This window comes from Silurus meridionalis, chromosome 24 (genome assembly GCF_014805685.1).
Source record: "Silurus meridionalis isolate SWU-2019-XX chromosome 24, ASM1480568v1, whole genome shotgun sequence".
Lineage (NCBI taxonomy): Eukaryota > Metazoa > Chordata > Actinopteri > Siluriformes > Siluridae > Silurus > Silurus meridionalis.
The window spans coordinates 15,115,306-15,140,942 of NC_060907.1; the positions used below are offsets into that span (position 1 = coordinate 15,115,306).

At 38.5% G+C, this 25,637-nt stretch overlaps 1 protein-coding gene across 1 annotated transcript; it reads left to right on the plus strand.

The window, feature by feature from the left end:
* The first annotated feature begins 503 nt into the window (after positions 1-503).
* LOC124378669 (transmembrane protein 255B) lies at positions 504-24,197 on the plus strand. Its single transcript, XM_046838422.1, is given in 10 exon segments — positions 504-748; positions 2,710-2,852; positions 2,942-3,004; positions 12,024-12,113; positions 17,487-17,567; positions 20,199-20,284; positions 20,417-20,517; positions 20,520-20,575; positions 22,267-22,416; positions 23,926-24,197. Coding segments are annotated over 10 exon segments (1,044 nt in total). The 5' UTR covers positions 504-702; the 3' UTR covers positions 24,154-24,197.
* Positions 24,198-25,637: the final 1,440 nt, after the last annotated feature.

A 25,637-nucleotide genomic window follows, 5' to 3' on the forward strand; every position in this document is an offset into this window, starting at 1 on the left:
TGGGGTCGTTTTATGAGGTTAATATCTGCTAATAATAATAATAATAATAATAATAATAATAATAATAATAATAATAATAAATGCTTCTGCTAGAGATGATGTATGCAGGCAGGTGCAGTTGTGGCTCCAGTGAAAGGAGATGTGTTTCTTGTTTTGGTAATGACAATTCATTCTGGCTGTGTGAGATTCCTGTTTTTGTAATGCAGGAATTTCTCTATAATATTGATGGTTTCTATAACTGTGGTGTCATAATGAGGGGTATGAAGAAGTGGACTGGTTCAGGTAGAAAAAACCCCATCATACCAACAGTAAAATATGGTGGTGGTAGTGTGATGGGGCTGTTTTGCTGCTTTAGGACCTGAAGCAGCAAAACAGCAGCAAAAATGAGGGGTATAAAGAAGTGGACTGGTTCAGGTAGGAAGTGTGAAAAGCACTGGGTTTGAATGAAGTTGAAAAGTTTGTTAAATTCAACACTTGAGCCGTGAGGTGTCGCTTCTGGCTGGTGTTGAACAGTAACAGTACACCTCGGGGTAGTGAACGCACCCCGCACTCAGCAGCACTACACCTGCATGAGGAGCTTCGAGAAGCGGCGCAGCTTCGGTTTTTCCTCTAAAACTCGGTAGTCGGGAAAGAAAACGAATCCGTTTCGGATCATTGGAAATCGTCGTCTTTCTGTTTTTTGCTTGTAAAAACGTAAGAAAGATGCAGCAGCCCTCCGTAACCGCGAGCGCAGACGCAGACGCTGCAGGTAAGCAGCCTGAAACGGCTTCATTCACTCATCTACTCTTTTTCCCTCTGTTTCTACTCATTCACTCTGGTCAATTTATGTGCAATTCAGTTGGTAACAAATGCAACAATTTCCACTTCGAATTATTTCTTTTTTATAATAGAAATAGTACTAAATTTTTTAAAGTAAAACTAAATTACATTGAATTAAACGCTTCTTATTGTTGACTTCATGGTTACTTACAATAAAAGTGATTATTGTAAAGTATTTTCTGATCAAACATAATTTTTCTTTCTTTCTCCATTTTAACCAGGTTTAACATTTATAAGATTATATAAATGGCTTATATAAACATTGAAACACATTCCCAAACAATTTACATTTATTCTTGTGTGTTTTTAATACTGTAATAATAATAATAGTGATGATAATAATAATAATAATAATAATAATAATAATAAGTACTTATTATAGTACAAATTATTATTATTATTATTATTATTATAATACTTTCAGTGGAATATTTATATCTATAAAAACTTTGCTATGTTCATAGAGATCGTAGTAAGTGTATTGATGAGATGCCGAACATCACCACGTCACCCTGGAATAAAAAAATAAAAAATCCTAGCTACAAATTTGTTAGTCATGCATCGTTATACAACTTTTAATGCTTTATTCATCTCACAGGATTTTACCTTGAAACTTTGTGCTGTTTAACATTTCGAGTCGCATCGTCTTGACTGCACCTGGTGATTCGACAATCAAAGTGACTTATGGATCGAATGACATCTGAAAAGATTTGCAAATTGTTTTCAAGTAGGAAATCCTGGGTGGCACTTTTACAACGATGATTTTGGTGTTTTTGGGGGTTTTTTTTATGGGGGGGACGGAATTGCATTTCCTCCCATCCTCTTAAATGAAGCTGTAGTTACATTCGAGTACAAAATGTCTGAATTCATGGTGACTGCCCCGATCAGTAGGAATAAATAATACAAGATTTTCTTCTTTAGCTGTAAAAAAAAAAGGAAAAATGCTACAAAATCTAATGATGATGCAAATTGAGGAGTAATTAATTACTCAGTGTCAGATGTTGGTCAGTAATGAATTCAATTTAGTTGTATTAGTAAAGCACATTTAACAATGTCCCAAAGCAGCTATACAGAGATAAATAAGTAAAAAAAAAAATTATAAATTTAATAATCAAATGAGATAAATTCATTAATGCTGCTTAAATCAGAATATGACTTTCAGACAAAATAGAACTTAAACCTACTATTAAAACTTACAACTTTGGAATTTTCTTCCCATTTAGATTAGACAGGCCGAATCTTTAACTGTTTTTAAATTAAAAAACAACTTTTTTATGCTAGTTTTTATGTGAGACCTTTTTGTATTTTTGTGACGTATCAGTGATGTAAATTGTACTTATTTTTCCGTCTTATTATATTTTGTTATTGTTTAGTTATTATTTATTTTTATTTCCAATTGTTATGCTTGGAAAGCGCTTCGAGCTGTAACTTTTAAAGGCACTATATATATATATATATATATATATATAAAAGAAAAATTATTATATAAATGCTGAATGTTTTAATTTTGAAAGTCAGATAGTAACTTTGAAGATAGTGAGCAGTTTCTGTTCTTTGAAAGTAAAAAGCTTTTAAGGAACCCTTAAAGGTTCTTATTTTGGAAGTAGAACAGTAGAACCCCAGAGAAAAACACATGAAGTCTGTATTTAAACAATATAACACAGTGTTCTGTTTATGCTCAACTTGGAAGTCTTTGGACAACTCTTACAGATCCATACCCTCTGGGGAACTCTTCTCAGTAGAACATTAAGAGCAGTCTGGTTCAGTCTGGTAAAACAACAAAATAAAAAAAACACTGAAAAATCCTAAGGGAACTTGTGTCGTGATGTAGATTCTGGTGTTTGGAAGTAAAGGTGAAGTAAGTGTGCGTTTTGTTGACTCATCACACAGAGCAGTACTCAAAGAGACGCTGTACGGCGATGTGGAGCACTGTGGCCCTACACACACTCTCTGTCATCATCCTGCTCATCGGCCTCCTGGCTGCTACTCGCACCGGAAACGTGGCAGTGGCTGGTTACTACTCAGGCATCATTGTGAGTAACACCATTAGAACGATTACAGTTTTTACTTTTATTTTTAAAAATACAATAACAAACTGAAAACACTTCATTTGTTCTCTTAGCTGAGCTTTGGGACATTCTTAGCCATCGTTGGGCTCAATGTGGTGGAGAACCGCAGACCTATGGTAAGCAACAGTATGTTTACTTCCTGGACAGAAGTATTGCCAGCCATTTGTGGTTCTTTCCCAAACTGTTACTACAAAGTTGGAGGGACGCAATTGTCTGGAATCTTTGGTTGTTGTAGCATTAGATTTTCCCATCACTTGAACTAGGGGACCAGAACCTGTTCCAATGCCTCTGTACACAAATCCATTTCCATGACGACCTGGTTTACGTGTTAGATTTGAAGATCTTGAGTGGCCTCCTATTGTGCTTAAACCTTATTGAACACCGTTGAGATGAATTGAATACGCGCAAACCTCCACAAGCTAAATCTAGTGGAACATCTTCTCAGAAGAGTGAAGGTTATTATAACAGCAAATGGGGACTGAATGTGGACGTTCGAAACACACATGAATCTTATGGTCAGGTTTCCACAAACTTTAATTTAAATCATATAGCAAATGCAGCGATATCATCAAATATATCACTTGGAGGCTGGTGATTTACATCCGTTGTATGGAATTGTATTACGAATCTAATTGTCAGGTGTCCACAAACTTTTGTCATTATTGTGTAGTTACCTCAAAAAAAAAAAAAAAAAAAAACTCTTTGTGTTCTTCACAATCTCAAAACTACTGTGTCGCTCAAAATGCAATAACTTTCGCCCCCTCTAATTTATAATTTTTTTTAACAATTTTTGCTTTATGCATCTTGGTTTATCAGATAGTAAGTATATAAAAAAAATATATTTAATATTTCTCAAATATTTTAATTTTTTAAGGGTTTTACAATTTGATTTTTGCTCAAAAGTCACTTTGGCTGTATGTAGGCTATAATTATAGCGCATCAATTATATATTTACCTTGACTTCCGGAAATAAGTCATACATTTTTCCATCATTTCCTATTAAGTGAAAAACACATTTTATTTTTTCAAATCGAAGCTTTGTATCAAGCAGGTCGTACCGGAGTGTGTTTCTATCTCTTTAGGATTTTTTCTGTCCTCAATCATATTGTCATTACGATGTATGAATCAATTGCAATTGGGTTTCAGCACTTCTGTTTATTTGTGTCACTGAGCGATCGTGTTACAAGCGAAAAGGATGCAGAGATCTTATTGCAAAACAAATGTCATTTTACCTGCATGACAAATACAATTACAGAATAAATAGGCATTGCTTTGCTAACTGTCTGAGTCAAGATGCTCTCAGCTGCATCCGCTGTGATTGGTTAATGGATTTAAGCCCGAGCATGAAGGTAAATCATATTAGCATTGGTGAAAGCCTGGATTTCTCCAAAAAAACCCACTAATGTTTAATATTTATTCCATATTTAGTCCCCATTTGCTGTTATAATGACCTCTACTCTTCTGGGAAGATGTTCCACTGGATTTTGCTTGTGGAGGTTTGTGCTCACAAGGGTGTTAGTAAAGCCAGGTACTGATGTAGGTGAGGTGAGGAGACCTGGGGTGCAGTCAGCGTTCACGTTCATCACATAGGTGTTCAATAGGGTTGAGGTACATAAACACTAACCCTAAAGATCCATGAGGTTCCTGAGGAGGGTTAAACTTAAGAACCATGAGGATGGATTTGTATTGTAATTAATATAAACAGTTACAATGGTTCAGGGCTACAATTGCCATGAACAGTTTTGTATTGCTGTGGTTCATGTTTAAGTCTGGATCCTTTAAGGGTTTCTTCCTCATTCCATCTCAGGGAGTTTTTCTTCGCTACAGTCACCACTGGCTCGCTCATTAGGGACAAATGTACAGGGACTTTATAAATAAACATTTTTAATTCGCCATCAACTGTAGTTAATTTTTTAAGGCTGCTTTTGGACAATTTTATTTTTTTAATAAAATGCATGAAATACAATGATGTACAAATAAAATTGCATTGATAAAAGTCAAAGCTTTATCGTTCATGCTGCTTCCCAGACTGCATTTTGTGGCCAATTTGACCTCTCAGGTACTTTTTCTAGTCTTCAAACTCGATTTATTTGTATTTAGCAACTACATAAGAACAGTAAATGATTAAGTTTATTTAATAGCATCAGACAAGTAAGTGTGGAACCGTTCAGGAACTCATATCTCAAAAATTCTAATGAATATTATAATTATGTTACTTGTCAAGTGTTCCTTGATGCATTAACCTATTATACTGCAGAATCAATAATTTACCTAGCTAACGTAATGCAGTCTTATAGACAGCACTCCTTTTCTTCCGACTGTTTAATGTGTAGTTGGTTTGCTTTTAATGAGTGTTAGGCCAGTTCAGATTTATTTACAGTATTGACCTCACAACATTTTTAGTCATTTTGCCTCTGTATACTAACTCAGTGGATTCATAATAGCAAAAAAAAAAATCTATATTTTTTTACACATTGTCCCTCCATTTTTTACAGGTTCAAAATTAACTGGACAAACAAACATAATAAGTCTAAGAATTAATTGTAATGGTAGTATGGAGACGGATGGTCCGCTGTTGTGACCCCTAATGGGAGCAGCCGAAAGAAGAAGAAGAAGAAGAAGAAGAAGAAGACGAGGAAGAAAAAGATTGTCACTTAATTGAAATTTGGCTAAGGATTAGGATTTTAATTCCTGAAGAGAAGTAACAATGACAAAAGCAAAACTCCCTAAAGTAAACAGAGGACTCCAATGAAAAACAGTCTTGTAAATCATTGTAGTGTTCATGGGAACGTGGTGAAAATCTTCTCGGAATTAGCACAGGATAGTATTCTTGGGTACGACAACACAATATTAAATGTAATTTAATTCATTTTTATTGGTATGGCGTTTTTAACAATGGTCTCAAAGCAGCTTTACAGAGAAAAAGTCGGATGTACAAGTTTAGTGTCTATAAGTTTGTTCCTTATAATTGTAAGTTTATTCCTAATGAGCAACAGTGGCAAGGAAAAACTTCTTGAGATGGCATGAGGAAGAAACCTTGAGAGGAACCAGACTGAAAAGGAACCCATCCCTTATTGTAAATGCAGAACTGTTTATCTAACATGTGGTCCTGAGCCATTGTAGCAGAGTGATGATATTAATTACAGTTCAAATCCATACTCAAAGTTCTTGAGTTGCTCAGTATCTTCATGGATATTCGAAAAACATGAGATCATGCACAATTGTGTTACATTCAGTGTGAGACTATTGTGAGAAATGTGTCTCCATTTGTGTCTTTGACTCAGAAGAGTCCTCAACCAAACCTAGTTGTTTATTCATATAAAATATCATGTTGAAAATGTAATACCGACTCATTCCTATTATGAAGCAAAATCTAGCGTGGAATCATGATTTGGAATTGCTAAACCGAACGTTTCAATATTCCATTAAATTTAAGCTAAAAAAAAAAGATGTCTACTATTACACTGGATGTGACTAATGTAGGCAAGTGTCCTTCATTCCAATCCTGTAACAGAGTCGCCATTTTATTAATTAATGGTGACTGGCTTTAGTGTAACCTGAGTTGCCATATCATTGTCTCTCCGTCCTTCTCCAGTGAAACAAATTTCGAAGAAATTAAGAAAAGCACACAGTGTTCCTCTGACAGACAACACCAAACAACTTGCAACATCGCAACCTCAGTTCTCCGCTTTTAATTCAATGCTGCTTCATGTTTTCAAATCGTCTTTGTGTAAACTATGGTAACATTGTGATCAGGATTGAGATTTTGGATGTAAATGTAGCTCTTTTTTTTCACATTTCCTCTCGAGACCTCTGTATATGATTTAAGGGCCTGTTCTCTCGGTCCACCATCTTGGCCCTGATCCCAGAACGCCCTTTAAAGTTTAATGGTGGAGACTCTGCCCTATGCACACACTCATTCATGTACATACGCAGTTAGGGGTACAGTGTGTGTAACTGAACCCTGCAGGTGCTCACACATACACACTGATATGGTGTACTGTATGTACACACCAGTAACATCTTGCTTATTCAACACACACACACACACACAAGAACTTAGAATACTCCTCATTTTAGCTCCTGAGACACACTGAGAAGCATTTGGTCCCTCTTACACGCATTAACGTGCAACAACCCCTATCATGCTACGGGCAGATCGCTAGTGTCAGGTGGCCTGATGCTGAAACCAGGTATCATCTTCCACTCCTCTGCTCTACCACAGAAATTTAAATATTGAGAATTTTGTTAGAAGCATCGGTTTATTATTTACTGATTAAAGTATTAAAAAAGAACAGATTTTTTTTTTTATTAAACTCATTCTTTAAATAGTTTTTCTCTATGGCATTATAATTCACCAGTCAAGTAAAGTTATTTGGCATTCAAATCATTTAAATAGTATGAAGTCAAATGTTTAATATGCAATTTTAATTCAAATTCAGTGGTTTAGTTCGAAAGTCTATGGTTAACACGGTTAATATCTACTTATTCTCACCACAGCACCAACTCAGCATTTTGAGAGGAATAATTGATGGAGGAAACTCCTGAATCCAATTTGCCACAACACACGTGACCTTATTTTTTTTAAATAGTTGAAAATAAGTTTATGGGCTCATGATAATTGTAATAGATATCAATCAGGTTTTGACTCATTAATATCATTCTATTAATAGATCAATGTGTTAAGAGTAACAGATTCCTTTCACATAAACTGAATCGATTAAGCAAAGAGAAATTAAACCCTTAATAAATCATAGTATTTTGGATACTTTCCTACTTTTAAAGGAAAATACTTTTGTACTTTTACTCAAGTGAAAGTTCACATAGAGCACATTCACTTTTACCTTCTCATCCAACATCAGTGACTGACCTCACAAATGCTCTACTGGATGAATTTGCAAAAGTTCCCTCAGAAATACTCCAAAAGATGTTGTAGAAATCCTTCCCCAGGAAAGTGGAAACTCTTATAGCTGCACAATGGAAAATCTCTAAGTTATTGTCTAGCTTTTTAGAGTGCAATTTCATATAATAATCTGGTGGCCCAATACTTATTTCCATTAAGTAGATAAATGGCAGGTCTGTGTCAGGACCAAAGCTTTGCAACAAGATTTATCAATTGGAATACACATATATTTTAGGTCGTGTCTTTACCAGTACTTTTTTTTTGTATTTGAGAAATTTATCAACAAAGCTAATTCTGTATTTCTAGAACTGTATGTTGTAATGAATGCTCTATACTACATACTTTATGTATAAAATTGTCTTGAATTTCTAACCGCTTGTACACTTACTAAAAGAGAACTAATATGTACTTTACCTTGTCACTGGGTTTTGATCTTTTGTACCTTTCGGATGTGTTTCTACCCTAGAAATAGCTGCTTATTCCTTTAAAGCTTTACATAATTATGGCACAAAAACATAACATAAAATAAGTTGAATTGAAGGTATGTTATGTCTTTGTTTTAAGGTGAGAGATACATATTTAAATTAAAAAAGATGTAGGTGGTACCAGTACCACCGAAGTGACTGAAAAGGTACCTTTTATTTATACGTGTACATGAACCGACTTTGTTGTGTCTCTTTGTGTCCTCTGTTGTAAAATATTGGAGCGTTTGCTCTTGTCTAGGTCACCTTGTGGCCAAAGCAGTGCTTCTGTCAGGGGTCATAATTCTACATCCAGACCCTACAGTTCTCATTAAACCGATGATCAGCAGTGGCATCGATCACTTGACCGCACTATTCCGTTTGGCCTTGCAGGGATATAGATGCTTTCTTTTGCTTCTCAATTCTTCCACTGTGGAAAATAGGTTGTAAATGCTCAGATTGGCTGGGTTTTGGGATCAGATTGGGTCGTTAAAGACGAAAGGAGCAAGTGTGCGATTATATAACGAGATAGCAGTTGTTATGTAAGAACTCTGCTGTCTGGATTTATTCTGCTTTCAGGTGCGTGAAATGACAGCTTGTGAAATTGTTGATTGGTTTCATCAGTTATTACAGGGAGCATTCGGCAAATGTCCAGACCAGTGTTAGGATATTTGATCAGAAGTTCACCCTTCTTAAAAGAGTCAGTGCTGAGAGGTGGCATGTTTAATTAGTGGCTCAGTACTACAACCACAATGATGGGGGGGTAGCTTAGTGGTTAAGGCATTGGACTTTGGATTCTAAAGGTCACCAAGCTGCCACTCTGGGGTCACTGAGCAAGGCCCATAACCCGAAAGCTGCTCATTTGCATACATGAGGTAAAAGTCGCACTTGATAAAGGCAAAGTTTAAGAACTTATTTGCTCCATTAGTTAACAGGTGTTTCATGGTAAAACTATAATGAATTTCCTGTATACATACTTGCAGGTTTTGACCAGATATTACACAGCTAATAAAGGAAATTATTAATTGTCATATTATCCAGTGTTACCCAGATAAAGGTTTTCTCTCGTTTTCTTCCACATTGTTTCCTAGAGTTTTTCCTTGCCACAGTGATCTCTGGCTTGCTAAATAGGGAGATTCATATGGATAAGTATATTAATTAAAATTCTCTATTCTGAATCTATCTACACCAATCAGGCGTAACTTCATGATCACTGACAGGTGAAGTGAATAACACTGATTATCTCTTCAACATATCACCTGTTATTGGGTGGGATTTATTAGGCAACATTTTGTCCTCAAAGTTGACGTGTTAGAAGCAGGAAAAATTGGCAAGCGTAAGGATTTGAGCGAGTTTGACGAGGGCCAAATTAGGACGTCTAGACCACTGTGTCAGAGCATCTCCAATACTGCAGCTCTTGTGGGATGTTCTCTATCTGCGGGGCTGAGTATCTATCAAAAGTGCTCCAAGAAAGGAACTGTTTTGAACCGGTGACAGGGTCACGAGTGTCCGAGGCCCATTGATGCACGTGAGGAGCAAAGGCTGGTCCGTGTGGTCTGATCTAACAGACGAGCTCCTGTAGCTGAAACTGCTGAAGAAGTTAATGCTGTTAATTCTTGATGGGTTCAGGACTGTTTTGGCAGCAAAAGGGGGACCAACACAACAATAGGCTGATGGTCATAATGTTTTGCCTTATCGTTGTATTTTTGTAGGACTGCTTTGTGACCTTTGTGGCTGCGTTGTGATCTAATTCATTCTCCTTGGCATTGGTGCATAAACAGTACTAAACTGGGCGTACATTTCTTTTTAAACTCTATTCTGTTTTTGCATGGTACTGGGAATGTACTGCATAGTTGTACCACTATTGTACATTTAATTATGTGTTTGTGTAAAACTTTAATGGAGTTCAGAGTGACCACAGACGTGATTTTTAGCTCAGTATACACAATCAAACATGTGCTTAATGCCTCTTTTTTTGGCCTGTCCAAAGAGTGCAATTTACCGCATCTACTGTTCATCATCCACTAATGATTTCGGACTACGAACCATCCCTGATTAAAAACTCCCAGTTGGACAGGATTTTTAGGAGTGGCAAAAATATATGTTCAGTCTGACACTTCAGTTTGACAGGAGGGCTGGTAAGTTTTGCGAAAATTAAATTAGGGAGAAGCTTAAACATAAAAAAAAACTGATTAGGATTATGTGTGAGGTTGATAAGCATGTTCAGGGAAGCAAAGAAATTTCTAGATGTAAAAGTTTTCATTATTCACAGTAAGCTTGTGGAATCAGATAGGTGAACGTGATTGCCCTTTGCTGAGTGTAGCGTTGCCCTTCAGGCTGCCTTTGGTCAGTAAATTATCCATAAAGGAGCAGGTTGGCAGACAGTTTCACAGGCTGTACATTTCCTTTATTACTCCATCCGCATCCAGACACTGAAGTTATCAACTAGGGGCAAAGGAAACAGAGGCAAGGGCATTTTACGAAACCCATAGCTATGTATGGATGTGTGTATGTGTACTGGATTACAAGGATGCAGTAGAAAATGTAGATGTGTGTGAAACAAAGATACTCATTGCCACATATAGACAATAAAAAAAATGGCAAAAAAATGTGTTGATATTAATAATAAAAGGCTAACTAAATTATTAAAAAAATGTGTGGCATCTCAGGGTTTCTATGCAATATAAATATTCTTTAATACTGACCCACTACCATGGTAACTGAGCAGCTTTAAATGCCATTTTGCTATGCCAATTTTATGTATTCTTTTTAATAAATCTCTTGTATTTAGTTTGTATGTATGTTTGTTTGTATGTAGTTTTATTGATTGCCACCTTTAGATCAGGTGAGGAGACAGACAGGGCCGGGCCTCCACATCATTGTCATTTGCACTATTATCACCAGGCTCACGACAGATTGGTTACATTTTAATCAGAGGCTATGAAATCTGATCATGTATATACTATATATGATCGGAATACCTGACTTTTCCTACTACATTTGGTTCTTCCCCAAACCGTTACCACAAAGTTAGAGGCACACAGTTGTACAGAATCTTTGGATGCAGTAGCATTACATTTCTCTCTCCCTGAACTAGGAGACCCAAACCTGTTCCATCATGACAATGCCGCTGCACACAAAGCAAACACAATGAAGATATGGTTTCCATGGTTTAGAGATGAAGATCTTGAATGGCGAACTATAGAGCTCAACTTTATTAGGATGAATGTGAAAGCTGACTGCACCCCAGGTCTCCTCACATCACCTACATCAGAACCTGACTTTACTAACACCCTTGTTGCCAATTGAGCACAAATCTCCACAAGCACACTCCAACATCTAGTGAAACATCTTCCTAGGGGAGTGGAGGTTGTTATAACAACAAATGGAGATTAACTGTGGAATGTGATGTTCAAAAAGCACATACGAAGCTTATGGTCAGGCGTCTGTATACTTTTGTCCGTATAATGTGTTTTCAAATATTGAATCGTTTCCTTGAGAATTGAAATCCGATTATATCACATTAGAATCCTGAGATTTACATTCTTTGTATGGATGAGTTGTAAGAAGTATAATTATTTGTATTAAATGTTATAAAATGACTGGTGCAGGTGAGAGGTGTTTAATTGGAGATGCCTTGATAATAAAATAAAGACTCATTCAGTATATTACTGTCTCCAGACCAAAATGTGTTTTTTGTCTGATTCCTCAGCTTCTGATTTGTCCATGTTTAAATCTTTAATATATAATCCATGATTATTTCTCTTGCAGTTGGTGGCCTCCATCATTTTCATTAGCCTGGGTGTGATCTCCTGCTTCTTCTGCGCCATCGTGGACGGCATCATTGCTGCCGAGTACATCGTAAGCGGCACACAAGAATTTATTGTTTGTATGCTTGACTTTGTATACACGTGAGCGGAGACTTGTCTATGGCACATACGTATATCACATCACCGCCTTATCTTTTGTCGTACAGTTTCTTCAGGGTGTTAGATCTGGGTGTCAGCTTCGGTAATAAAACTTTGTGGAAGTAATCAAACCCGAAGCCTCGTCTCGTGCGGCTCAGTGCTCCAATCACACACCTCCATCTCAATGCAGTCCAGTCACTGATGCTTAGAGGCTGGATTCTGACCAGTTCCTGATCACGTCCTAACACATTGGAGGTGGAATCTCAGCCTAACAATCAGAAATAATTAGATAATAACCAGGAATATTAAACCAGTTACTATGTGTGCAGTGCTGCAGGCGTGTTGATACAAATATGTTTAATTTGGTGAAAATGTATATATTATCACATAAATCAACCAAATCAAATTTTATTTGTCACAGCATGTACATTTAAATGAAAATAAAATAGAAAAATACAATTATTCAAATTAAAAAGTATAAAAGTATAATAGGACAGGTCAAGGTCACCAAGGAAAAGTCAAATAATGTTAGCACACTCCTTCTCCATTCTTCAGGCATCCTCTGACCTTCCAGAATCTTGTTAAAAAATCTGGTTAAAAACTCCACTGCCATCTTCCCTAAACATCTCCATGCTTCTACCGGTATGTCATCTGGTCCTACCGACTTTCCACTCTTTATCCTCTTAAGAGCTGTTCTCACTTCCTCCTTACTAATCCTATCCACTTCCTGCTTCACCATCTCCACATCATCCAACCGTCTCTATCTCTCATTTCCCTCATTCATCAGCTGCTCAAAATAATCCCTCCATCTTCTCAACACACTCTCCTCACTAGTCAACACACCATCTCCATCCTTTATTGCTCTAACTTGCAGCACATCCTTCCCAGCTCGGTCTCTCTGCCTGGCCAATCGATACAAATCCTTTTCTCCTTCCTTAGTGTCCAACTTCTCATACAGCTCCTCAACTGCCTTTTCCTTGGCTTTCGCCACATCCCTCTTTACCTGCTTCCACATCTCCTTGTACTCCTGCCTACTTTTCTCATCTCTTTGTCGATCCCACTTCTGTTTCACCAACCTCTTCCTCCTTATGCTCTCCTGCACTTTTCCAGATGTCACACCAAGTACCTTTCTAGCCGTCTCCCTTATCACTTTTTTACCAGCCCCTGTCTGACCTATTCCCTGAATCTCACACTACACTCTTCCTCCTTCAGTTTTCACCATCTTATTCTTCTTTCAGTCCTCACTTTCCTTCTCTTCTTCTTTACCTCTAAAACCATCCTACAGACCACCATCCGATGCTGTCTAGCTACACTGTCCCCTGCCAACACCTTACAGCCTCCAATCTTCTTCAGGTTGCATCTCCTACATAGAACATAGTCCACCTGTGTGCACCTTCCTCCACTCTTATACGTCACCCAATGATCTTTCTTCTTCTTAAAATAAGTGTTCACCACTACCATTTCCAAAATCTACCACCATCTGTCCTTCCACATTCCTTCCCTTAAGACCATACCTACCCATCACCTACTCATCACCTCTGTTCCCTTCACCCACATGCCCATTAAAGTCTGCCCAATCACTAATTGTTCATTCCTAGGTACACCTTCTACCACTTCATCTAACTCACTCCAGAATTATTCCTTCTCCTCCATCTCACAATTCACTTGTGGAGCATAAGCACTGATGACATTAATCATCACCCCTTTAACTTCCAGCTTCACGTTCATCACCCTATCAGAAACTCTCTTAACCTGCACTACACTCTTACTGTACTTATTCTTCAGAATCACCCCTACACCATTTCTCTTTCCATCCACACCATCATATAACAGTTTAAACCCTCAAATGTTCCTGGCCTTACTCTCTTTCCACTTGGTCTCCTGAACACACAACATATCTACCTTTCTCCTCTCCATCATATCAGCTACCTCTCTCCCTTTAACAGTCTCAGTACCAACGTTTAACGTGCCCACTGCGCCAACAGTAGCCAAATTTAACCCTGTTGGCTAATGATACCTGTGGCGGTCGTTGGTAATCCGGTATGAAATTCAGGTTTGTGATCCGCATATTTGATTTGGCACATGTTTTATGCTGGATGCCCTTCATAATGCAACCCTCCCCATTTATCTTGGCATGGGACCGGCACTAAGAGTGCACTGGCTTGTGCCTCCCTAATGGCTGGGTTAAAGGTCAGATAATGCCACTAAATAGGTATATTAATTATTCAAATATGTAATTAAAGATTGATTATATATTCAGATTACACAGTGCTTTGTTCCATACCGAATTCCAATTGAACAAATAAGAAATATACTGTAAGGTCAAACATTTTGTGGATTTTTGAACATAACATTCCACATTTAGTCTTCATTTGCTCTTATAATAACCTCCATCTTCTGGGAAGATGTTCTCACAACAGGGAAGTGTATCGCACATTTAAAAATATCCTGTAAAGCAATATGTTGTCTTCTCCAATATGCCCTTAATAACACAGCAGTCCCAGAAAACATGATCATGTTTTGTGTTTTGGTTTCCACAGTTTCTCCAATGTACAGAAAAGATTTCTACCATAATGTGCTTTCTGAGAGGGTGCAATAAAATATCAGCAACAGGTTCTCATTTAGAAAAACATGTAGATATTCAATGTTTGTTTTATTATGTACATATTGTAGAATAAAAAAAAGAAGATAACTTGTATAGAAGATTAGATTGTAACTGTCCCTGTTTTGGAATGAGTACAGCGATTTATTGTACTGCACTTAAATTATGAATTAAAATAAATACTTCATTACTCTCCATTAAGGGTTAGAATATATGTGACCTATAAATAAACACCGGAAAGCTGACTGGAAAGAAAACACAACAAAACAAGATCATAGATAAATTCTCAGAATTTTTATTTTTATTTTTATATATATATATATATATATATATATATATATATATATATATATATATATATATATATATATACAGTGAGGAAAATAAGTATTTGAACACCCTGCTATTTTGCAAGTTCTCCCACTTAGAAATCATGGAGGGGTCTGAAATTGTCATCGTAGGTGCATGTCCACTATGAGAGACATAATCTAAAACAAAAAAATCCAGAAATCACAATATATGATTTTTTTAACTATTTATTTGTATGATACAGCTGCAAATAAGTATTTGAACACCTGAGGAAGTCAATGTTAATATTTGGTACAGTAGCCTTTGTTTGCAATTACAGAGGTCAAACGTTTCCTGTAGTTTTTCACCAGGTTTGCACACACTGCAGAAGGGATTTTGGCCCACTCCTCCACACAGATCTTCTCTAGATCAGTCAGGTTTCTGGCCTGTCGCTGAGAAACACGGAGTTTGAGCTCCCTCCAAAGATTCTCTATTGGGTTTAGGTCTGGAGACTGGCTAGGCCACGCCAGAACCTTGATATGCTTCTTACAGAGCCACTCCTTGGTTATCCTGGCTGTGTGCTCCGGGTCATTGTCATGTTGGAAGACCCAGACTCGACCCATCTTCAATGCTCTAACTGAGGGAAGGAGGTTGTTCCCCAAAATCTCGCAATACATGGCCCCGGTCATCCTCTCCTTAATACAGTGCAGTCACCCTGTCCCATGTGCAGAAAAACGTAGCCCTTTCCAGCCTTGTGGAGGTGTACAATTTTGTCTCTAGTGTCTTTGGACAGCTCTTTGGTCTTGGCCATGTTAGCATTGGATTTTTACTGATTGTATGGGGTGGACAGGTGTCTTTATGCAGCTAAACGACCTCAAACAGGTGCATCTAATTTAGGATAATAAATGTAGTGGAGGTGGACATTTTAAAGGCAGACTAACAGGTCTTTGAGGGTCAGAATTCTAGCTGATAGACAGGTGTTCAAATACTTATTTGCAGCTGTATCATACAAATAAGTAGTTTAAAAAATCATATATTGTGATTTCTGGAATTTTTTTTTTTTTTGATTATGTCTCTCACAGTGGACATGCACCTACGATGACAATTTCAGACCCCTCCATGATTTCTAAGTGGAAGAACTTGCAAAATAGCAGGATGTTCAAATACTTATTTTCCTCACTCTATATACAGTGGAACCCGGTTATGTCGATGTCCTAGGGGGTCGCCAAAAAGCATCGAGGTAACCGATGATCGAGATAAACGAAAACAAAATGGCGGCAATATATTAACGTGCTTGAAATTTCTTTATGTACAAGATGTGCGTTAATAAATGAGAATGTGCATGCACGTGTTTTTGAGGTTTTTTTACACAACAGCGTTGCCGCGATTTGTTTGATGAAGGCATGCTATAAACAGTTTTTTCGGACACTTTGCTTTGTGTGTTTGTGCGGATTACTTCAGCCTGATGGTCATAAGTTTTCAGAAACTTAGTTACTTTTTTTTTTTCTTTTTTTTCCACATGTGGACTAAATGTGAGATGGCACTGTGCAGCTGCTGAAAATTTTTTTTGGTAAATAAATAGCTGAAATAAAGAAAAAAAATGTAGAAAAGCATGAACGTGGTGTTTGCACACGAGATCTTTATCTGCAATATGGCATGTCTGATTTACAGTCATAAAGAACAAATTTATTTCTTTATGTTTATAATTTATCTAATTCAACAGTAAGTAAAGTCATAAAGAACAAAAAGTTATTTATTTCTTTATGTTTATAATTTGTTACTTTTTACGTTTATACTTTGTTACATAAGTATATTTGTGTGTTAAATTAGGCATAAAAACTTTTTTTAAGGGCTGAAATAAGCGATTGCCTGAGGTCTGGGAACGGATTAATTGCTTTTGCATTGATTCCTATGGAAAAATTAACATGCAAGTGTATTAATGCATTCAGATTCTTTACATGAAAAACACGTCAAAACACATGTTACAGTCAGCAGGTCATAACAGCGACTCTGCCCTCCTTCATTCACTTTTGGCCATGAATTTAGATTCGTCTGTACCATCGGTTTGCTGTAAAATGATCAGAACTCATTAGTTCAAGGATGAATAACTGCCGTTCTTGAAGTTTATTTGAGTAAGAAAGATTGAATGTGACGTCACATGCACCGTATCTGCAGTGGCCTGAACATCCTGCTCTAATAAACGCACAAAGTCGGATTCAATAAAAATAGGATGCCAATGTTTAGTCAGCCGATGTGTTGTGTGCAAAATTCGGCTAAACAGCTACAATATAGCGTACAGTGTGAGCAGTCAAATATCAGAGATGACTGATTCAGCACATTACCTGCTTTAACTCTGTTTGACCTGCTGTATATTAAAAATCTATTTGAGAATGAGTACAGCTACTGAGGTAATTAAACGTTTTCTTCCTGCTTTAGGACAGAAGACCATTAATGGAAGGAAGGTGCGAGTTCTACGCCAGCAGCACAGGTTATGCCTTTGACAACTACTACAATGAGGTGAACATAAACCACTCATTAAATGCTGCATATATCTAAAAAGATACAGTGCATCCGGAAAGTATTCACAGCGCTTCACTTTTTTCCACATTTTGTTATGTTACACCTTTGTTCCAAAATGGATTACATTCATTATTTTCCTCATAATTCTACAAATAATACCCCATAATGATAACGTGGAAGAAGTTTGTTTACAATCTAATAATAAAAGACAAAAAACAATCACACGCACATAAATATTCACAGCGTTTGCCAGGACACTCAAAATTGACCTCAGGTGCATCCTGTTTCAACTGATCATCCTTGAGATGTTCCTACAACTTCATTGGAGTCCACCTGTGATAAATTCAGTTGATTGGAGATGATTTGGAAAGGCACACACCTGTCTATATGAGGTCCCACAGTTACCAGTGCATGTCAGAACACAAACCAAGCTGTGAAGCCCAAGGAATTGTCTGTAGACCTCCGAGACAGGATTGTATCCGGGCACAGATCTGGACAGAAAAGTTTCTGCAGCATTGAAGGTCACAATAAGCACAGTGTCCTTCATCCTCAAATGGAAGAAGTTTGGACCCACCAGGAATCCTCCTAGAGCTCTTTGACCAGAATGCCAAGTGTCATGTCTGGAGGAATCCAAGCACCGCTTATCACCTGGCCGATACCATCCCTACAGTGAAGCATGGTGGTGGCAGCATCATGCTGTGGGGATGGTTTATAGAGGCAGTAACTGGGAGACTGGTCAGGATCGAGGGAAAGATGAATGCAGCAACGTACAGAGGCATCCTTGATGAAAACCTGCTTCAGAGCGCTCTGGACCTCAGACTGGGGCGACAGTTCATCTTCCAACAAGACAACGACCCTCAGCACACAGCCAAGATAACAAAGAAGTGTGAATGTCCTTGAGTGACCCAGCCAAAGCCCAGACTTGAACACGATTGAACACCTCTGGAGAGATCTAAAAATGGCTGTGCACTGACGCTTCCCATCCAACCTGATGGAGCTTCAGAGGTTCTGCAAATAAGAATTAACGAAACTGCCCAAAAGTAGGTGTGCCAAGCTTGTTTTTAATAAATTGGCAAAAGACTTCTTTCACGTTGTCATTACGGCATATTGTTTGTAGAATTTCGAGGTATACAATCCATTTTGGAATAAGGCTGTAATATAACAAAATGTGGCAAACGTGAAGCGCTGTGAATACCATCCAGATGCACAGTACACAGGGGACATGCTAAAACGCTTAGCATGAAAAAGGCTTAACGTAGCTTAATGCGATAAGACCGTGTTTTTAGAAGATTAAACTCAATAAACACATTATTAATAAAGCACACTATGTACAGACAAGCGCTCGAGTTCAGAATACAAATGTAAGGCACTTAATTACGGTTTTCTCCCAAGGAAAACTGTTAAGAAAAACGTGTTTCAATGCGCAATACCAAACTCAGCTAATCTGATTGTTTGCACATAGTGTATATAGTAGAGATGTACAGAAGCGAGTCTGTGTGCAGTGAAAGTATCCTGTTCAAAGGGCCACTTTAATTAACTTGAGAGAAATTATTCTTTTGATCTATACGGTAAATCAAGATTATATGCACAGAAAGGCATTATAAATAAGGCTATATATATATATATATATATATATATATATATATATATATATATATATATATATAAAAATTGAATTCAAATGGAAATTCTATTGGTCCTGTACAGTAACACTGCAGTGAAACATACAATGTGCAAATGTTTTAGGCAAGTGTGAAAAAATGGCATAAAGTGAGAACGCTTTTTTATAATTCATCATTTATTTTTATTAATCAACATGCAAATGGAGTTGGAGATTTGGTCCGGATTAATGTTGTCCTCAATGCTGGGAAATGAAGGCAGATATTAATTCATCATACCATCAGGGAGGCGTCTGATTTATTCTGCGGCGAGAAAATGACCACGTCATTATGAAATATATATTTTTAAAAAAGCAAAGAGCCCTGGAAGTAACAGTTTTAGCTCCCACAGGGTCCTCTGTGGTTCTCCATATCATGGAGTCTGTCTGGGATTACATGAGGAGACAGAAGGATTTGAGGCAGCCTTACAACCACAGACGATCTGTGTTTAGTATTTGAATAGAGAGTAAAAGTCGCTTTTATCTTTGATAATCATTAAAACTGGGTTAGGGTTAGACAAAGAAATGACTTGAGCACAGTAACGAAAAGTACATTTATGCAAATACTTTCTATTTTTGAATTTTATTTTCCACACCTGCCTAAAACCTTTACACACTACTTGACATACACCAGAATTTACATATGTACAGGATCTGTAATGCTGTCCAGGTAGAAAATCTCTGGCGTTATATATTACGTAAGGAATTTGTTGGTAAATTCTGATGCTGTGACGTTCAAAACACATACCTGTAAGCCCTGTGGTTGATAAATATCTGGGCTATTACTTCATTGTGCTTTCAAGCAATTAAAAGTGGCAGATTTCTGTATTTGCTGAACGCCAAATTACAGTTAAGTGCACTGAGTTCTGTACTGTACTCAAACGCAGGACATTTTTTTATTTGATGTGGCTACTGGTAATAAAGGACACAAGATTTAAACTTCTTTCTTTCTGTCTCTCTGGGTCCAATAGGTTGTGTGTCAGAACTATAACCAAGACTGCAAGATCAAGGTGAAGACCAACACCTGTTACTGCTGCGATTTATACAATTGTGAGAGGTGAGCTGTGTTTAGACCGCAGTGTTTTAACATTTTAGTGACTGCCTTTACACTCTACTTTACTATACTTTACTTTTTTTAGAGGCAAATAGCGAGAAAAAACGTTAAATGTTTGTGGGTTTGTCTCTCCAGCCCAGGTTACCACAGCCACTACTTTGAGTTTACTGGTGTGAGTAGTTGCTGGGACGTGGTGCACCTGCACAGGCTGCTGTGGTCTGACGTAGTGCTCAATGTACTGGAGTTTTCCTGGGAATCATTACTGCTGCCATACTGGGAGCTTTTAAGGACTTGGTAAGTATCAAACCCTTCTTTTTTATATGGTTGACTGTTTTGGTGATTTCTTTTAAACATAATTCATATTTTTTATGCTTGTGGACATCTGACCATGTGCTTTTCAAAAATCCCATTCCATTTCTCCTCCTTCCTCATGGGAAGATGTTCCCATAGATTTATGAGTGAAGATTTGTGTTCATTTATCCACAAGGTTGTTAGTGAAGTCAGGTACTGATGTAGGGTGAGGTGAGGAGGCCTGAAGGTGCAGCCAGGGTTCACGTTCATCCCAATAAAGTTGAGGGCAGAGCTCTACAGCAGGCAACTCCACGATCTTCAATTCCAACGTTGCGCACATGGGGAATTGTAATGTTGGAGCAGGTTTGGGTCTTTTAGTGTGAGTGAGGGAAAAATACAATGCTGCTCCATACCATTCCAAAGATCCTGTACAATTGTGTGGTAACATTTTGTCACAAAACTTTTGCCCATATAGTGTATTTTTATTATTTTTGTCCATGACAAAGCAAATGATCTTCAGTGCCATCTTGATATTATTATTATTCTGATTATAAGTGTTTATTATATATTTAATATATTATATCTGATTATACTATTACATTCTTTACACTTTGTGAGCTACATCTTAATTGAAATCATGATTTCTCTTAGTGTGTTCTTCATATCTGGAGGCAGTATTTTATGAGGCATCACTGCTCTGCCTGGACACCGGGTTTGTTAATTGGCTGCCTATAAAACGGCGCTCAGTACCACCGATGCAATAAAACACAATAGAAGTTTACAGTCGTTTTAAAATGCATCGAGTTTGTCATTAATTAACTGAAGATTAGTGTCCTAATGTGCCATGTTTTTTTTTTTTCTTACTGGAACATTTTTTTCAAGGGTTCGATTTCCCCATTAAACCCGCTCACCTTTTAGTAATGGTGTAGTAAAAATTGTGAACAAGTTGTTCTTTCTGGATGAAAATTGGGAGCCGACTCTGAAGTGCTGTAATAAATCCTGTGGCACATAAGCTACAGTAGCAGGGGTTAGGACCAACCAAGATTTGCAAGTCCAAAATGTTGAAAGTGATCAAAAGTTATAAAAACAATCAGTTTCTTTGAATTGGTCAAGTTTTTCCTTTACCAGCTTCATTGTTTTGCACCAGCAATGTTTTCTGATATATTAATCTTTGTGCATGCAAATAAAAATAAAAAAAACAGTCATTAATTATACAAACTTTCATCCAGAAATATGCCCAAGACTGAGACAAGCACATGCGCCACTTAATCAGAGACAAGTCCAAGTCAATAAATCAGAGTCTAATCCAAGATTGGACCAAACCACCCTAGATTTTAGTTTCTAGAGTCTAGGTATCTTCATAGGCTCTTGCATTATATATATATATCTAAGTTTGGTTTCACTAATAATAAAAATACATTTGTGTAAAGCAGCCATATTTGTCCATGTCTATATTCATTAGAGTATTAAAAACGTAAAAAGTATTAATTTTGGGTTCATTAAGTAAAGATAAAAATGGCGATTCATTGGCGATTAAATATTTTAATCGATTGACAGCCCTATTATATATATACATTTAAACATTTAATATTTGTAATTATTTCGTATTGCAGTGTTACATTTTTTGATGTACTACTAGAAAATAGGTGATTCAAAAATCCTGACCACATCATCTTTCTTATCTTGCATTCCAGGTTCCAGCTGTTCAGCCGCAGATGTCTCCCAGGCCAGCTCCTCCACCACACATCCTCTATAATCCCACTCAGCATATGGTCACTTACGCAGGGTTCTGCCCATCCGGACAAGCGCTGCCTGCTTACCCCAATTACCCAGTGCCCATGCAGGTAATCATGCCTCCACCTGGGGCGGTGTTCACACACAGCCTAATCTTACTGAGAGCTCCAAGTTTTTGTTTTACTGAGCAATTCCTATTTCTGATTAAAGGCGTGTCCCTTTACCCCGTCACACCCTCATCTCCCCACTTATTTACCCCGTCTCACCCTCATCTCCCCTCATTTACCCCATCACACCTCATCTCCTCATTTACCCCGTCACACCCTCATCTTCCCTCATTTACTCTTGTCTCACCCTGAATTTACCCAGTCTCACCCTCATCTCCCTCATTTACCCGTCACACCCTAATCTCCTTATTTACCCCTGTCTCACCCTTAATTTACCCTCATTTAACCAGTCACACACTCTCCCTCATTTACCCGTCACACCCTCATCTCCCTTATTTACCCGTGTCTCACCCTCAATTTACCCTTTATTTAACCAGTCACACACTCCTCTCCCTCATTTACCCCATCACACACTCCTCTCCCTCATTTACCCAGTCACACCCTCATCTCCTCATTTTCCCAGTCACACCCTCATCTCCTCATTTACCCCGTCACACCCTCTTCTCCCTCATTTACCCCTGTCTCACCCTCAATTTACCCTCATTTAACCAGTCACACACTCCTCTCCCTCATTTACCCAGTCACAACCTCATCTCCCTCATTTACCCGTCACACACTCCTCTCCCTCATTTACCCAGTCACACCCTCATCTCCCTTATTTACCCAGTCACACCCTCATCTCCCTCATTTACCCAGTCACACACTCATCTCCCTCATTTACCCCGTCACACACTCCTCTCCCTCATTTACCCCTTCACACCTCATCTCCCTCATTTAACCTGTCACACCCTCATCTCCCTCATTTACCCAGTCACACACCTCTCCTCTCATTTACCCCGTCACACCTCATCACCCCTCATTTACCCGTCACACTCCTCTCCCTCATTTACCCCGTCACACCCTCATCTCCCTCATTTACCACGCCACACCCTCATCTCCTTCATTTACCCGTCACACCCTCATCTCCCTCATTTACCCGTCACACCCTCATCTCCCTCATTTACCCCGTCACCCTCATCTCCCTCATTTACCCAGTCACACCCTCATCTCCCTCATTTCCCCGTCACACCCTCATCTCCCCATTTACCCAGTCACACACCTCTCCCTCATTTACCCAGTCACACCTCATCTCCCTCATTTACCCAGTCACAGACTCCTCTCCCTCATTTACCCAGTCACACACTCATCTCCCTTATTTACCCAGTCACAAACTCCTCTCCCTCATTTACCCCATCACACACTCATCTCCCCTTCATTTACCCCGTCACACACTCCTCTCCCCTCATTTACCCAGTCACACACTCCTCTCCCCTCTCTCACCCAGTCACCCAGTCATCAAGATTTCAACACTCACTCGCCCAAACACAGTTCCAGTAAAAATCTAGTTACTTATACATTCATGAGCTGTTCAAGTAAACAATTAGTTCTTCCTCCTGTTCCTCTGTCCCTCAGCACCTCAACAGTTACTCAGCAGCCAGCCCTTCTCCGCACAGCCCTGAGGTACCTGTGACCCCTCTGGATGAGAGCCAGTCTCCTACCCAGCCCAGCAATACCAACCCTTCAGTTCCATCCCAGTCCTCCTGTCCAGAAACCTCAGGCTATATGCTCACTCCAAATGCCCCGTCACTCTATCAACACTCATTAGGACCCTTCGAAAAGCCTCCACCCTATGCCTGCTGAAGGACTTTCACTACATTCTTCCGAAATAAAAAAGAACGCAAACAGTCCTGATATGACATTATTGGGATTTTAGCAAAGGACTACTAGAGTATGGTTTCTATTAAAGATTTAGAAGTGTAGAATAGACCCCCCATAGCCACCAGGGGCATTGAGTACAATCTGAGTAACTTCTTGTATACGTACACATGCAGATCGAGACCTTCTGGTGAAGTCATATGATTTTATGAAACATTATTTGCAAAAACAAACCCACAGCCATCATTACCTTCCTCACACATCATAGTTCAGACCACATGTACACTATATGGACAATAGCAATGGGACACCTGACTTTCCCAGCCAGATGTGGTTCTTTTCCCAAACTGTTATTTACATTTACATTTGCGGCATTTAGCAGACGCCCTTATCCAGAGCGACGTACAAAAGTTATCACAAAGCTGTTGTTATTACAAAGCTGACAGCACACAATTACACAGTGTCTCTTTGGATGCTGTGGCATAAAATCTTCCCTTTACTTGAACTACGAGACGCAAACCTGTTCCAGCATGACAATGCCCCTGTGCACAAAGCAAACTCCATGAAGATATGCTTTGCATGGGTTAGAGTGGAAGATCTCCTGCTATAGAGCTCCGACCTGAACACCTTTGGGATGAATTGGAACACCGACTGCACCCCAGAGCTCATCACCTCACCTGTCTGAATACCAACACCCTTGTTTCTGAACGAGCACAAATCTCCACCAGTGGAACATCTTCCCAGGGGAGTGGAAGGAATTTTAAGAGCAACTTGGGGCTTAATGTAGAATGAGATGCTTAAAAAAACACAGACCATACTTATGACTATGTGTCCACAAACTTTTGCCACTATAGTATTCCGTTCTTTACCCCATATGACGTTAGTGTATTGTATGTTCACTTTTTCTCCATTAACTTACCAAGTTCCCAAGCTGGACTCCACTAATGTACATACTGGGGCTCATTAATTTGTACAAAGACTTCCAAATGAGAGAGGATAATCATAGCTGAACAAATAACAAGGGCCTTGCTTAGGGCTCCAAATGTGGCAGTTTGGCAACCCTGAGCTTCCAAATCAAGCTCTCCTGATCATTGGCCTAAACCCCTGCGGCATCCCTGCTTCTTCCCATCTCATGTTCCCTCCAAGTATCTACTGAGCAGGGGTGTTTTTTTCTACTCTTTCTAATGCCTAACAGAATGGAAGGCATTTCATTCACTGTATCGCACAGACCATTAGCCCCTGCATCCTTAGCCAGACTTCCTACACTGAGGCTGGAATTGCTCAGCACTGTTAGCATGGTCCAGTAGGTTCATCGTATTATGGCACTAAATTACATAATATTACACGTCAACGTGCGTAGTCATGCGGTCCACCATGTGCTGTGATACTAGCTTTTGCTGAGGAGGATGGGATTTCATTGTAAATTATTTTAGGCTTGACATAACTAAGAGAAATGGGTCACCATTTGC